Source organism: Erinaceus europaeus, chromosome 1 (genome assembly GCF_950295315.1).
Source record: "Erinaceus europaeus chromosome 1, mEriEur2.1, whole genome shotgun sequence".
In the NCBI taxonomy this organism is placed as follows: Eukaryota; Metazoa; Chordata; class Mammalia; order Eulipotyphla; family Erinaceidae; genus Erinaceus; species Erinaceus europaeus.
The window spans coordinates 77,706,851-77,723,908 of record NC_080162.1 but is presented as its reverse complement, the minus strand read 5'-3'; the positions used below and the strand labels follow the sequence as shown (position 1 = coordinate 77,723,908).

At 41.2% G+C, this 17,058-nt stretch overlaps 1 protein-coding gene across 9 annotated transcripts in view; it reads left to right on the top strand.

The window, feature by feature from the left end:
- NCOA6 (nuclear receptor coactivator 6) overlaps positions 1 to 17,058 on the top strand; it is a 137,510-nt gene that overhangs the window by 73,782 nt on the left and 46,670 nt on the right. For all 9 annotated transcript variants that reach the window (XM_060188646.1, XM_060188648.1, XM_060188645.1 and 6 more), the window contains 4 exons: positions 1,808 to 1,963; positions 11,051 to 11,173; positions 13,546 to 13,674; positions 14,669 to 15,508. In XM_060188646.1, coding sequence (XP_060044629.1) covers positions 1,808 to 1,963; positions 11,051 to 11,173; positions 13,546 to 13,674; positions 14,669 to 15,508 — 1,248 coding nt within the window. The remainder of the gene's footprint in view (positions 1 to 1,807; positions 1,964 to 11,050; positions 11,174 to 13,545; positions 13,675 to 14,668; positions 15,509 to 17,058) is intronic.

Below are 17,058 nucleotides of genomic sequence, written 5' to 3'. Positions count from 1 at the left end.
ATTAAGGAGGGGGGTGATAGGAAGAGAAAGATACCTGCAAACCTTTTTCACACTACTCATGAAGTATCCCCACTGCAGGTGAGGAGAAGGGGCTCAAACCTGGGTTGACTTTGTGTGCTTAACTGGGTGTACCACCACCCATCTCCCTGGACAAAAATTCTTTATTTATTTTTTTATTTATAAAAGGGAAACATTGACTAAACCATAGGATAAGAGGGGTACAACTCCACACAATTCCCACCACCAGAATTCCGTATCCCATTCCCCACCCCCATAGCCTTCCTATTCTTTAACCCTCTGGGAATATGAACCCAAAGTCATTGTGGGATGCAGAAGGTGGAAGGTCTGGCTTCTGTAATTGCTTCCCTGCTTAACGTGGGCATTAACAGGTCAATCCATACTCCCAGCCTGTCTTTCTCTTTCCCTAGTGGGGAAGGACTCTGGGAAAGCGGAGCTCCAGAACACATTGAGGTGCAGAAGGTAGGAGTAATTGCTTCTTCACGGTCAGTCCATACCCTCAGCCTGTTTCATCTTTCCCTATTGAGGTAGGGCTATAGAGAGGTGACATCCCAGGGTACATTGGTGAGGTTTTCTGCCCAGGGAGGTCAGGATGGAATCATAGTAGCACCTGCAACTTGGTGGTTGAAAGGTGGTAAGAAAAAGTTTAAAAAAAGGAAAAAAAGTTTAAAAAAATGTTTAATAAACAGGAACAATAAAGTAGGAACGGAGCAGATAAGAATAGGGGTCTTAGGGTAGATAGAAGCTAAGAAGTCTATTTTAGGTATGTTTCTAGGGGCCCATGACTTTAGTATTTTTACTTGAACTTAATAGCTAACATGCAGGTGGACTTAAAAATATTGTCTTGAGGGAGTCGGGCGGTAGTGCAGCAGGTTAAGCACACATGGCACAAAGCACAAGGACCAGCGTAAGGATCCCGGTTGGAGCCCCAGCTCCCCACCTGCAGGGGAGTCACTTCATAGGCAGTGAAACAGGTCTACAGCTGTCTTATCTTTCTCTCCTGTCTTCCCCTCCTCTCCATTTCTCTCTGTCCTATCCAACAATGACAACATCAGCAACAATAATAACTACAAAAACAATGAAAAACAATAAGGGCAACAAAGGGAAAATAAATAAATATAAAAATATATATATTGTGGTCCGGGAGGTGGCACAGTGATAAAGCTTTGGACTCTCAAGCATGAGGTCCTGAGTTCGATCCCCAGCAGCACATGTACCAGAGTGATGTCTGGTTCTTTCTCTCTTCTCCTATCTTTCTCAGAAATAAATAAATAAAATCATTAAAGAATATATTCAAACTTTATTTTAAAAAAAAATATATATATATATATATATATTATCTGGGAATTTAGTGTTAGAGTTGAGAATAGAGCTAGAAAGCTGGACTAGGGTAGAAAGTAGCTACCAGACTTGAAGAAAGTATATAAATACCACTAACTGTTTACTCCATCGATGACCCAAAGCCCATATATATTCATATTTTGTGCTAAGTTGTTTTTTTCTTCTTGCTTATATTATCTCATTTAGCATTCACAGTCTCATGAATTAGCTTTTTTTAGAAAAGAAAAAGGCTGGTTTCAAAAAGATGAGGTAAGTTGTTTTTGGTGACCCAGATCCTAAGTAATAATGCTAGAGTTAGATTTCCAATCTTAATACCAAAGCCTGAACTCTGTAATTATGCTACTAAAAACTAGTACTCTGCCTTGTTATCTTATTTTTCTGTTATTCATTACATTTCTCTAAGTGACTAAAAGATTGTTGATATCCTTCTCTTTCTTTTACAATCAAGAATCCAGCAAGCTAAAGGTACAGAAAGTGGAGCCCTGGAACAGCGTGCGTGTGACATTCAACATCCCCAGGGAAGCAGCAGAGCGGCTACGGATCCTGGCTCAGAGCAACAACCAGCAGCTTCGGGATTTGGGGATTCTCTCCGTTCAGATTGAAGGTCTTTAATTTGCCATATGTCCATATGGACCACAATCATAGCAACACTAGAGTATAACATGATTTTCTGTGCTATAATTTTTGTCTGTTCCTCTGCTCTTATGCTTCAGTATGCCAAGTAACTCATGTAAGCTTTGATTCATGTTGTAACACTTTAGGATACAGAGAGATTAAAGATGTAGCTGGGTCCTGGTGCTTCAGAAGTCATAAGGCTCCGTTTCATTGACTGACTTTAACCATTGGTCTCTATGACTTTGATTTTACTCCCCTGACCAGGAGCTGACTCCTCTGTTAAAGAATACCTAATTTTAGTTGCTTTGTTTCCTTAGTTCATCTAGGAGAAATTCAGAGGCCATCAGCAGTTCTTTTCTAGAAGTACTCATTTTTTTTCCAAATATTTTGCCAGGATGATTTTTTTCATTTGTATCATTTTATGGGGGGGGGTTTAATGGTTTACAGTATAGTTGTTGACATATGGATATATCTCATCTCTGAGGGATTAAGTGCTTGCAAAATATCATCACCCCCAACTTAGGTCCATTTCTACCATCATGTACCAGGACTGCCATGCCCTCTCCTGTTGTTTTCTCCGGGCTGGCTTCACGGGCGGGTAACAGACGACCCGGGACTCATGGCTGGGTTGTACGCAGTATCTCTTTATTCATGCAGGACACAGCGCAATCTATACCAAGCTAAGCTAAACTCTCTACTACAAACAATCTTGTCCTTATAAATATACTAGCCTGGTAGGGTGGGAACAGGATGCGAGGCAGAGAGGGTGGAGAGAAAAGTGACTGGTGAAAATCAGGGTATGACAAGGAGAGGGGGCGGAGCAGGCAAGAATTCTATCACTGAACCACCAATGCCCTGGAGGGAGGGTGGTGCTTGTTAACAGAGGTTATGTAAATAGAATACAGTGTTACGTAAATAGAATGCAGGGGGGATTAAACCAAATGAAACAGAAGGGGTTTTTAAAAGCATACCAACAATTCCCCCTTTCTTTTTAACTAATGGCCATAGTATCAGGATTGTGGGGTGAACAGAAACCTATAATGTACAGGCGTTTTCAAAAGAACTCGCATAAGACATGGAAAACAAAATAGGCGAGCAGCAATAACCAGTGTGATGCCAAGGGGAATGTCTCTTGCCTCAAAGGGCAAGGCCTACCAGGCGAAAGGGCATTTCTTGCCTCTGGGAGCGCTTCATGCCTCTGGGGGCATCTCTTGCCTCAAAGGGCGTTCCCTGCCTCTGTGGGCATAACCTAATAAGGAGGGGGAGTTTTCTGTCTCTGGGAGCAGAGCCTGCAGGCAAGGGGACATGGTCTATAAAGTCTCAAGGCAATTGGCTGAAGTTAGTCTTTGAGAAACACAGCAGCGTATACCAGTAAGTCCGATGGAAGTGTCAGTCCAAAGTAGATGACCACGGAAGAAAATGCCAGGGGATGAAACGCTGCACGTCTGTCTCGATGGGGAATGTCGGCCACCAGAATTCTGCTTTTCTATAGAGAGTGATCTTTGGAGTCTGTGAATCTGTTTCTTCAGGTCGTGCCAGGTCACATCATTGGTTTCCGGGGGTGTGTTGTAGTCATTCCATCTTGTGGGCAATGTCAGAGAACAGGGTTCCAAATGGATTTCTGGGAATTCCATTTGAGTAGATGCTTTTTCATGTGAAGGCTTGACAGCTGAAATTCACTTACTTGTCAAACAAAACTTGTAGCAGATTAGAAGTTTACTATAATTGATAACTCCATTATAATTGGAAGTCCTTTCTAGTATCATTTCAAGGTTGTTAAAACAGTTTAAACTCAATAAGATGTGGAAAGGCAAACAGAAGAACCACGGTAGAAGCCTCAGGCATGAGAATAATTAACATAATCATTGCACTATCTGCCCCACCCATAACTCATACCATTTCAGGATTAAACATTTCAGATTTATGCCAAGACATAAAAAAGAAATCAAAGGAGGGAAAAAACAATTTTTTGGATTGTTTCTGGTTGTCTCTAGAAATCATGGCTGCATCCAGCATTTTTTTTTTTAAGTCAATGTCAAACAAAATTTTAGTCATTCAAATCACTCTCTTATGAAACAGATCTCACCATGTAGTATCATGAGTCCCCGGAGGGCGTCCTAGTCCAAAAAGCTCTTCGAAATTCCATTTAGGGTGCTTCTGACTGTTCCTGCTGGATTGCTTCAGGCACCCATTTTTTTTTTTAAAGTATTTATTTTATTTATTTATTCCGTTTTGTTGCCCTTGTTGTTTTATTGTTGTAGTTATTATTGTTGTTGTCGTTGTTGTATAGGACAGAGAGAAATGGAGAGAGGAGGGGAAGACAGAGAGGAGGAGAGAAAGATAGACACCTGCAGACCTGCTTCACCGCCTGTGAAGCAACTCCCCTGCAGGTGGGGAGCTGGGGTTTGAACCGGGATCCTTATGCCAGTCCTTGTGCTTTGCGCCACCTGCGCTTAACCTGCTGCGCTACCGCCCGACTCCCCAGGCACCCATTTTTAAAAGTGTCTTCCCATCGAAGAAAGAATCCAATCAGGAGAGTAGAACTAACCATGTGTCTCCATTCTTGGGGACTGCCAGGGTACTGGAGAATGCTCCTCAAATTAGAGTAGTCCTTCTTCATGGGAAACATGCGAGAAGAAGTCCAAAAAGTCCCAGTGGAAATCCCCATGCATATCCTAAGGTCTACGATCATGGTCATAAAGAACCAAATTGTGGCCTGGAGCAAAATGTAGTCCTTTTCCTCAGGAAACATGGGAGAGGAAATCCAGAAAGTCCAAGGAGAAATCTCAGTGCATCTCCCAAGCTCTATGATTAGGGTCACAAGAAACCAAAGTTCCTGGTCAGGGAAACAAAGTGTGGCCCAGAGCAAAATGTTCCAGAGACAGAGTAACTGTCTCCTGATGAAACAGTAGAGGCTTTGGCAAACCTCTTCATAAATAGAAGAGAAGACCATAGTGCATAGGTAGGCAAAGTCTTCACTTATCTGGGAGTTGCGCAGGTCCGGCCCCACGTTGGGCGCCATTATGTTGTTTTCTCCGGGCTGGCTTCACGGGCGGGTAACAGACGACCCGGGACTCATGGCTGGGTTGTACGCAGTATCTCTTTATTCATGCAGGACGCAGCGCAATCTATACCAAGCTAAGCTAAACTCTCTACTACAAACAATCTTGTCCTTATAAATATACTAGCCCAGTAGGGTGGGAACAGGATGCGAGGCAGAGAGGGTGGAGAGAAAAGTGACTGGTGAAAATCAGGGTATGACAAGGAGAGGGGGCAGAGCAGGCAAGAATTCTATCACTGAACCACCAATGCCCTGGAGGGAGGGTGGTACTTGTTAACAGAGGTTATGTAAATAGAATACAGTGTTATGTAAATAGAATGCAGGGGGATTAAACCAAATGAAACAGAGGGGTTTTTAAAAGCATACCAACACTCTTCACACTGAGTCTTTTGCTTTCCCGCAGTGCACCACAACCAGTCCAAATTTCACTTCGTTTTTCCCCTTTTTGCCCTTGTTAAAAGTTCCACCTATCTTGAGGTCATCTGGTATTTGTCCTCTTTTTGGCCTCTCTCACTTAACATGATTCCTTCAAGTTCCATCCAAGATGAAGCAAAGCAGATGACTTCATCATTTAATTTTTTTTTTCAGTAAACGATTATATAAAAACTGGATAGCTCCCCTCCCATCCCCCTTTCTTCTTATTGTAGCCATAGTTAGAATACAGTAGAAACTAAAGAAAATGTAGTGTATATCTCAAATTTTGAAATTCACATAAGGTAAATATCACATTACAAAAAAAGGGCTCTCTTCTGGAGACACAAATGTGCCCCAGCTGATCTCCATACCCTTGGCAATTTAGGCAGGAGTGTAAGTGGCCGCTGCAGCTGTTGCATTTGTAAAACTGAGGGTGGGCTCTTAAACAACAAGGGCAATAAAAGGGAGGGAAAAAACTGAGGGTGGGCTCATGTCTTTGTAAACTGCATGAAGAGGTGTTGCCACTGGCATGGTATCTGCTGCTATGGTGGAGGGACAGATAATTCCTGACAGTTTATTCCCTTCTGAGGAATACTCCCCACCCCCTCATACCCCCAGTTTGGGCGGGGTGTTGGTAAGACATCTTTCTGAAGACATCTTGCAACTCCTCTGTAAATTCATGGCTATTTCAATCTGCATCTAAAAATTTAACAGTTCAATTCTTTTGTAATATGACCATAGGTAATATATAGATGAACATGGCAGTCTTCCAGTAACACTTTCAAGTAAGACAGCAGACTAAATTTGGTCCACGGGTTTTAATTTATTGGTTAACAGTCAGCAAGTTCTCCACATGCTCTTATGTGCAGTGTGAAAATAGGGGAATAATCGCTGTAGATGTGGTAGATTTATTTATTCATATATGATTTTTACTATATATGATTTTTCTAAGTCTAGGGGCAGGACTAATGGGAACAGAGTGAAAATTATTTACAAAACATGAAAAAATTTAGCTTAGCTGGTGCATAACTGGGAGTTCTTTTAGTTCTATTTTAAGAAAATTAAGGATACGAACTTGCACTCTGATACATTCTCCAGAGGTACATCCCAAACCTTGCATAGCTTTCTGCTAAGATAAGTTACATTTTCTCCTATACCTGCCTTAATAGTAGGTCCACTAGCTCAGTGCTTTACTGCATCTGCATTATCTCATTTCCCTTGGCGGGGGGGGGGGTAGCTTTACTTATTCATTTATGAGAGAAAGGAGGAGAGAGAGAGAGAGAGAGAGAGAACCAACCAGAGCATTACTTCGGCATATGTGATGCTAAGGATGAAACTTAGGACCTTATACTGAGAGTCCAGCACCTTATCCATGTACTGCCTCCCACAATGTTATCTCAACACTTTTTAAAATATTTATTTCCTTTTTGTTGCTCTTGTTGTTTTTATTGTTGTTGTAGTTACTATTGTTGATGACGTTGTTGTTGGATAGGACAGAGAGAAATGGAGAAAGGAGGGGAAGACAGGGGGAGAGAAAGATAGACACTTGCAGACCTGCTTCACCGCCTGTGAAGTGACTCCTCTGCAGGTGGGGAGCTGGGGGCTTGAACCGGGATCCTTATGCGCCACGTGCGCTTAACCCACTGTGCTACTGCCCGACTTCCATCTCAACACTTTTAACCAGGTTATTTCAACTCTAGTATTTTTGGGAAAGTTTCTCTAATTATTATTTCTATGAATACCTTGTTAATGAAGCCACATAGGTTTTGAATTTTGTTTTGTTTCCTCACAGAACCCATTATCTTCAGTATGAGATTTTATGAAACAGGTTTTTTATTTTCCAGAATGCATTTGTTATAATGTTTATAATTCTTTATAAGCTTATGATGAGTATTTGTCATGTATTCAATTAATAACTAATAAGTATATATCATGCCAGGTATACAGCGAACATATAATTTATCATATAAATTAGGGTATTTTGGGGCCATATTGGGGCATGCCTGGTTAAGCACACATGTTACAATGTGCAAGGACCCAGGTTCAATCCCTTAGTTCCCACCTACAAAGGGAAAGCTTTGCATGTGGCAAAGCAGTGTTGCAGGTGTCTCTCTTGTCTCTTGCTCTATCTCCCCCTACCCTCTCAATTTCTGGTTGTCTCTATCCAATAAATAAATATAATTTTTTAAAAATTTAAAAACCAATTAGGATATTTTTAGTATAATGGAAGTGCTATTACTAATTAATTGTTAGACAGCAAATATAAAGAAGCTGTAGCAGGCTTATGGTTATTCGACATAATGATTGGGGAGGCAAAAAGACAATGAGAGAGTGAATGAGTTAATTACATGAGATGTACACTGAAAAAATAAGATGTTCTGATAAGGGTGATCTGACCTTGGGTAGAGTGATCAAAGGAGACCTATTTGGGTAGGTGACATTTAAGATTACATAAAAATTGAGAAGTTGGCTTATGTACAGAACACAGGACTATTATGGGAAGAGACTAATATGTGCAAAATCCTTGAAGTAAGCAGTTTTGGGGGCAGGTGGTAGCATACCCAGTTAAGTGCACATAGTGCTAAGCACAAAGATCCACACAAGGACCCAGATTTGAGCCCCACTCCCTACCTGCAGAGGGGATTCTTCACAAGTAGTAAAGCAGGTTTGCAGGTGTCTTTCTCTTTACTTCTTTATCTCTCCTTTCCCTCTCAATTTCTCTATGTTCTATTGAAGAAAATGGGGAGGGGGGCCGTTTTGTGTGCCTAAGAAACAAACAGATGTTTCTGAGGCTGATTCTTTGTTTTGAAAGGCAAAATAGTTAGTGTGAGTTGAGCTCACACTAGGAGGTAAACAGGCTGCAAGCTAGCTCACCATATATAGTACATGTCTTTTTAAAATTTAATTTTTAATATATTTTATTTACTTATTTTTGGATAAAGACAGAGAAACTGAGAGGGGAGGGAAAGATAAAAGAGGGAGAGAAAAGAAAGACACCTGCAGCTTGCTTCACTGCTTGTGAAACTTTCCCCCGTAGGTGGGGGCCAGGGTCTTGAACCCAGGTCTTTGCACATGGTAATGTATGTACTCTTCTAGGTGCACCACCACTCGGCCCCTCATTTCATTTCATTGCTGGAGTTTGGTGTCTGCACTGCAACTCCAGTGCTACTGGTAGCTTTTTCTTTTTCTTCTTTTTGTTTCTTTTTTTTCCTCTTTTTGCCCCCCCCCCCAGTAGAGATAGGGAAATAGAAAAGGGAAGAGAGAAGAGAGACAGCTGTAGCTGTAGTTGTGTAGCATTGCTTCACAGCTCTTGAATCTACCCTCCCCTCACCGTCTCCCCACTGCACTGGGGACCATGGGTTTGAACTTTGGTCCTTGTGTATGGTAGCATATGTTCTTCACCAGGTGGCACCACTCAGGCCCCAGAGTACATACCTTGCTTATGTAAGGCCATAGGTTCAAGGCCCAGTACCACATAGGAACACCATGAGAACTCCGGAAATGGTAGAGTAGTGTTATTTACGCTCTCCCTCTAAGATAAAGAATGAAAAAAACAAAAAACAACAACAAAAAGACCTGAATAAGCTTCTCATTGGTAGTTTCACATATGCACAAAGCCCTGGGTATAACAGATAAAAGAGAGGTAGTAGGTAAGGGTCATGACTGAATGGCCTGCTCAGGTGGCCACAAGTCATATGTGGCTACTGAGCACTGAAAATGTGACCAGTCCAACTTGACATGCACTGTGAGTATAAGCTACATGCTAGAGTTTGAAGAGTTAGTGCCCCCAAAAGAGTGAAAAATCTCTTAATTTTATATTATTTATATGTTAACTTCCTCAGCTACAGAGCAGCTCTACTTCCTTCAGCCCACAAGATGGTGCTGTCTTCCAGTATAACAGTAGTCAAACTTTTGAATCAAGTACAGAAGCAGAACTTATTTTGGAGAACTTTTTTTTTTTTTATTTACCCTTTTGTTGCCCTTGTTGTCTTTTTATTGTTGCTGTAGTTGTTGTTCTTGATGTCGTCGTTGTTGGATAGGACAGAGAGACATGGAGAGAGGAGGAGAAGACAGAGAGGGGGATAGAAAGATAGACACCTGCAGACCTGCTTCACCACCTGTGAAGCGACTCCCCTGCAGGTGGGGAGCCGGGGGCTCGAACTGGGATCCTTACGCAGGTCCTTGCGCTTTGCGCCACCTGCGCTTAACCCGCTGCGCTACCGCCCAACTCCCTTTGGAGAACTTTTTAACAGTACACCAATTTTTTTTTTTTTTTTTTTTTTGCCTCCAGGGTTATCGCTGAGGCTTGGTGCCCGAACTACGAATCCACTGCTTCTGGAGGCCATTTTCCTCATTTTGTTGCCCTTGTTGTTACCCTTGTTATTATTATTGTTGTTATTGCTACTGTTGTTGTTGGATAGGACAGAGAAATCAAGAGAGGAGGGGAGGCAGAGGGGGAGAGAAAGATAGACACCTGCAGACCCACTTCACTGCCTGTGAAGCAACCCCCCTGCAATTGGGGAGCTGGGGATTCCAACTGGGATCCTTACACGGGTCCTTGCGCTTTGTGCTATGTATGCTTAACCTGCTGCACTACCACCCAACCCTCTACCAAATATAATTTAAGGCACCTGCATAATGACATTATTTACCAGGCTATTGTCAGATAAATTTATAAGTATTAAAAAACTCTATTAGGTGTTTCAGAAGTAGATTAATAGCAGTTGAATTTCTATGCACTTCTCTGTTGAAAAGTTATATACAGTTAAGTGCACATGGTGCAAAGCACAAGGACTGGCATAAGGATCCCAGTTCCAGCCCCCAGCTCCCCACCTGCAGGGGAGTCACTTCACAAGCGATGAAGCAGGTCTGCAGGTGTCTTTCTCTCCCCCTCTCTGTCTTCCCCTTCTTTCTCCATTTCTCTCTGTCCTATCCAACAATGACGGCATCAATAGCAACAACAACAATAACTACAACAGTAAAAATAAGGGCAACAAAAATGGAATAAACAAATATTAAATTTTTTTAAAATAATAACTACAATAATAAAACAAGAAGGGCAACAAAAGGGAATAAGTAAATACATAAATATTAAAAAAGAAAAGTTATGTATTTTGCTCACAGATATTACAGTATTCCAATGTCATCATATTCTATTTATTCATTAAACCTGCTGATATTCCCACTTTCTGTTTATGTATTATTATCAAAAGCTAATCATGGTTACTGAAAGCTTCTGAGAAAATTTCTTTAAAGGTACACACATATGTGTGCACACACACACACACACACACAGATGATTGAGAGTAAATATTCAGAGTTCCTAGGTTGCTACTGGTGCTGTGCATCATTAGTGATTGCCCATCTGCTATATTGTGAGAATTGGTTATGTTCTTCTTTTCTTAGGTTTTGTATAAGTAAACCTGTTAATATAGTGTTGAAGGAAGATCCATATAGTACTGGACCTACTCTTTTAATAGTGGTAATTTTACCTTAGGTTTTCAAAGAACACAGAATACTAGAGCTTTTATAGACCTGTCTGCACAAAAGTTGCATCTAATTCTTATTCTTTCCTTCCTATAATTTGACCATAATTTCTAGGGGAAGGTGCTATCAACTTGGCTTTGGCCCAGAACCGAAGCCAAGATGTAAGAATGAATGGGCCTGTAGGAGCTGGAAATTCAGTCAGAATGGAGACAGGATTTCCAATGGCAGGTGGTCCAGGTGAGTTCTCTCACTCAATTATATTTGACTCTGTAAAATAAACAAGGGGTCCTACTGCACCCATATTTCTGTTGTCTGGCTCAGGAAAGCAAGATATGAGTCATCTTAGGAAACTAGAGCCATAGAATATGAAGCATAGAGCCCCCGGCTCCCCACCTGCAGGGGAGTCGCTTCACCGGTGGTGAAGCAGGTCTGCAGGTGTCTATCTTTCTCTCCCCTCTCTCTCTGTCTTCCCCTCCTCTCTCCATTTCTCTCTGTCCTATCCAACAACAAAGCAACGTCAACAATGGCAATAATAACTGCAACGAGGCTGCAACAACTAGGGCAACAAAAAGGGGGAAAAATGGCCTCCAGGAGCGGTGGATTCATGGTGCAGGCACGGAGCCCAGCAATAACCCTGGAGGGAAAAAAAAAAAAAGAATATGAAGCATATATGTTGCTTTTGCAGTCTTTTGGGTTAAAGGTAGATGAGCACTGTGGTCCGGGAAGTAGCGCAGTGGATAAAGCACTGGGTTCTCAAGCATGAGGTCCCAAGTTCAATCCCTAGCAGCACACATACCAGAGTGATGTCTGGTTCTTTCTCTCTTCACCTATCTTCTCATTAATAAATAAATAAAATCTTAAAAAAAAAAAAAACAAGCCAATAGATTTTAAAAAAAAAAGGTAGATGAGCACTGAGTCATGCAGCAGACATTCACTATGGTCTTATTGTATGATAAGACCTTTGATAACTGTTGAATAGAGAAAACTTTTTTTTTTAATTTTTTTTAAATATTTATTTTATTTATTTATTCCCTTTTGTTGCCCTTGTTGTTTTATTGTTGTAGTTATTATTGTTGTTGTCGTTGTTGGATAGGACAGTGAGAAATGGAGAGAGGGAGGGGAAGACAGAGAGGAGGAGAGAAAGACAGACACCTGCAGACCTGCTTCACCGCCTGTGAAGCGACTCCCCTGCAGGTGGGGAGCCGGGGTTCGAACAGGGATCCTTATGCCGGTCCTTGTGCTTTGCGCCACCTGCGCTTAGCCCGCTGCGCTACCGCCCAACTCCCAACACTTTTCTTTTTTAAAAAAATTATTTATTTTTATCATGGATAGAAACAGAGAGGTTGATAAGGGAAATAGAGACAGAGAGAGGGAGAGAGACACCTGCAGCCCTGCTTCACCACTCGTGAAATTTTCCCCTTGCAGGTGGGACCAGCAGCTTGAACCCAGGTCAGTGTGCTCTTAACCAGGTCTGGCACCGCATTACCCCGAGTAAAGCACTTAAAAAAATTTTTTTTATATTTATTTACCCTTTTGTTGCCTTTGTTGTTTTTGTATTGTTGTTGTAGTTAATTGTTATTGATGTCATTGGTAGGACAGAGAGAAATGGAGAGAGGAGGGGAAGACAGAGGGGGAGAGAAAGATAGACACCTGCAGACCTGCTTCACTGCCTGTGAAGTGACTCCCCTGCAGGTGGGGAGCTGGGGGCTTGAACCGGGATCCTTACGCTGGTCCTTGTGCTTTGCGCCACGTTTGCTTAACCTGCTGCGCTACCTAGCCTGACTCCCAGTAGAACTTTTTTTTTAAAGAATTTATTTATTTATTCATGAGAAAGATAGGAAGAGAGAAAGAACCAGCCATCACTCTGGTACATGTGCTGCCGGGGATCAAACTCAGGACCTCATGTTTGAGAGTCCAGTGCCTTAGCCACTGCACCACCTCCCAGACCACACCAATTGAACATTTTTTACCCTTAGTACATTGGTAGTATTGTGAAGAATATCACTTTCCAACTCTCACTTTTTCTAGGGGTTGTGGAGTCAAATGCATGAATCACAAAAAAACATTAAGTGAAAAAGAATACATAAAGTATATTTCCACCTATGCCTAAGAAAAATACACACATATGTAGAAAAGATAAATATATTGGGAACTTTTTTTTATTGTTGTTATTGATGTCGTCATTGTTAGATAGGACAAAGAGAAATGGAGAGAGGAGAGGAAGACAGAGAGTGGGAGAGAAAGATAGACACCTGCAGACCTGCTTCACTGCTTGTGAAGTGGCTTCCCCTACAGGTGGGGAGCTGGGAGCTTGAACTGGGATCCTTATGCCAGTCCTTGCACTTTGTGCCATGTGTGCTTAGCCCATTGTGAAAAGTTCCCGTTGTGGGAACTTTTAACCCCCACTATAAGAGGGAATAAGCTTGGAAAGGAGTAGGAGACTTATGCTACTATACACATGTATATGAAGGACATAGGACAAAATGTTTAGATTTAAACAAAGTAGATGACAGGTAGAGAATTCTTCCATATCTTTTTATAGTCTTGAAATTTTTCATTGAAAACATTGTATCATTTTAAGTATTCTATGATTTTTTTTTCCTCTCTAGGATTAATAAGGATGACCAACCCTGCCACTGTTATGATATCCCAGGGTGCAAACATGTCATCCTCCATCATGGCACAAGGCCCCAATTCAGAGCTGCAGCCCAGGACTCCTCGTCCTGCTTCTCAGTCAGGTAATAACCACCAGTCTATCAGTTATACCCCTAGTTTCTTAAAATTGCATTCCAGGGCCAGAGAGTTCACTGGATTTGGACTGGGTAGTGTGTGTATCTAGACATGCTCAGAACACCAGGGGAAGCTCCAGTGCTGTGGTGCCTCTTGTTTCTCTTATCTGAGTGGACACGTAACCTGGGAGCAGTGAGACCCTTCTTGGCAAAAATGAAAATTTAAAAAAACTGGTAAAGATTCATTTCTTGACTTAGCCCTGCAAGACAATTCTATGACTTGAGAATTCTGTAGTCATGTAAATTTGGTAAATTTATTATACTTTACCTTTCTTTTGAAGATTCAAAATAAGCATGTTAAAGACACTAAAAGTCCTACAATGAAAAAACCTCAGGTTGTTAGATCCAGTGTTCTCAGATATTCTTAACTATGTTTTGTAGGTCTTCTTCTGAAACTAGTAAGTGTAGTTCCCCCATTGAGGATGAGAAGCAGGGAAATAGTTAAACAGATAAAGCACACGTTTTTATCATATGAGAAGCCGTAGGTTCGATCCTGGCACCACATGAGAGCACCATGAACAACACCAAAGGAAACTTCACAAACGTAGTAGTGCTGTGATATCTCTTCTTTTCTGCCTATTTCTCCCTCTGTTCTCTCCCTAAACACATAACATTTTAAAAATTGTCCCAGGGAAGCTACTAAATGGTATTGTGCATGTTTAAGACCCTCAGTTCACTCCCTGTTGCCACAAAAATTAATTAAAAAAAGAAACTCCTTGGAATATTTGAAAAATACCACTTTCTATATTTTGGCTGGTACATATATCTACTTTTGGACCATAATCTCTTTTTAGACAAGATCCATCTTTCTGTCATCTTGATACATTACTATGCATATAGGATGTACTCAAACATTTCAGCAGATTTTACTCTATATTATAAAATGCCAAGACCACTGTTTTAGGTTGCAGTAATTATTTATTGTGTCACTGTCTTTAAACAGATGCAATGGATCCACTCCTCTCTGGGCTTCACATGCAACAACAAAATCATCCCTCAGGATCTCTAGCACCCCAGCATCACCCAATGCAGTCGTTGAACAGACAAATAAACCCAGCTAATTTTCCCCAGCTGCAGCAGCAGCAGCAACAGCAACAGCAACAGCAGCAGTTGCAAGCAAGACCCCCACAGCAGCATCAGCAGCAGCAGCCACAGGGAATTCGACCCCAGTTTACTGCCCCAACTCAGGTGCCTGTTCCTCCAGGCTGGAACCAGCTGCCTTCTGGAGCCCTTCAGCCTCCTCCAGCCCAGGGTTCACTGGGCACAATGACTACAAATCAAGCATGGAAGAAAGCTCCCTTGCCTGGCCCAATGCAGCCACAACTCCAGGCAAGACCATCCTTAGCCACGGTACAGACACCTTCCCACCCTCCCCCTCCTTATCCTTTTGGAAGCCAGCAAGCCTCACAAGCCCATACAAACTTTCCTCAAATGAGCAATCCAGGCCAATTCACAGCTCCTCAGATGAAGAGCTTGCAGGGAGGGCCCTCCAGGGTACCAACCCCTCTGCAGCAGCCCCACCTCACCAACAAGTCTCCTGCCTCTTCACCCTCCTCCTTTCAGCAAGGATCCCCTGCATCCTCCCCAACAGTTAACCAAACTCAGCAGCAAATGGGACCAAGGGCACCTCAAAATAACCCACTTCCCCAGGGATTTCAACAGCCTGTCAGCTCTCCGGGTCGGAATCCTATGGTTCAACAGGGAAATGTGCCACCTAACTTCATGGTGATGCAGCAGCAACCACCAAACCAGGGGCCACAGAGTTTACACCCAGGCTTAGGAGGTGAGGAACACGGAAGCTGTTTGTGTTGGTAAATTTACTGGAGCTAGATCATAGTGGGATGTCAATTTTTGAAGTTAACAAGTGAATTTAAATAAGAATGTAATTACTTGGTTTTGTGGATATAGTGGTGACACTTGATATTAGTTACTGTGATACATTATTAACTTAGTACATTATGCAGCATCTTACTGGTTACATTTAAGCTAGTATTCTAGATAAAAATGCAAATTAAATTCAATTTAGAGATAATGATTTTGTTTTTCAAATTATTTTTGCTTGATCTGATAAAATGTCCAAGAGAAACATGCACTTTTAATAACAACATAAATTACTTGGCTGTTGAAAAAAATAATAATTTGCAATAAAGAAAAATGAAAACTACAAGGTCTTATTGGGGAAGTATCTCCTCTAGTTTTTTATTTTAATAATCGTAGTTACTAAAATAAAAGCATGGTGTTTATTAAGTTTGACTAAAGTGTTAAAGGGAAGTAAGTTCAGAAATCATTGACTTATAGTTTAATAATGCCAATGCCTGCTCCTTAGAGAGGGAATTCCACCAGTTATACCTAAAGGAGATTTATTTATTTATTTTGTAAGGTGCCACTTGTATGAAGAAAAAGCAATGGAGCTTAATGTGTGAGAGGTAAAACGATTACAGTAAAACTTATTCATCTCCATGTTTATTATTTATTCTTATTAATCATTGATGTGTAGTGCACATGAATGTGCTTGGAGCTGTTTAGTAAGGTATAGAGAGCGTCAGTAATACATGCCCCACCGCCAAGACACCCATTGTTTACCCAGAAAAAGCACTTGCATCTTTAGTGCAACATAGCAAAGGCATATTCTCATGGTTTCTGGTGAAATTAAGTTGCTCATCAGTCTTTTCACCCTCTTATAATTAATTTTATAGATTTGCAGGCTCTAATATTTTGGACTCTTAAGAAATTTTTAGAAAATGCAAAGATGTTACAGCTCCAAACTTCACTGTTCTGGGCATCTAGCTCTGGATCAGTAGAAGCTGGGTAGTTCCTACAAATGGAATCATTGATTACAGTGGAAGCATGCAAATGGGGACTTGTCACTGCTAAAGAAAGAAATGACAAATACATATTTGTCTACAAAGTGTTTTTCAGGACATTGAAAATTTGGCCCTTTAAAAAAACAAATGGACTAATAAAAAAAATTTTTTAAGTAAACTTTTAGGTCTTGATGCTTTCATAGAGCAAATGATATGCTCACCTAGGTGATCTGGCCACATCAAGGCCCAAATTATAAATAATGAGTGGTTTCTGAGATTTTTCCTTATTTCAGATTTGTTTTCTAAAATTAAATCTTACAAAAGGATATGTTGTACTTTAGTAAGATTCCATTAAAGTAATTTTTGTACCATAGCTATCAGAATTGCAGTAAATCTTACAGGCAGAAGACATAATGATAAATTTAATTTGGCCTCAACTCTAAGGGCTTGTAAAATTGTTTCTAAGCTTGTGTCTCTTCCGAAGAGACAAGCACCATATTGGGAGGAAATTTTCCACAAAGGAAATTGC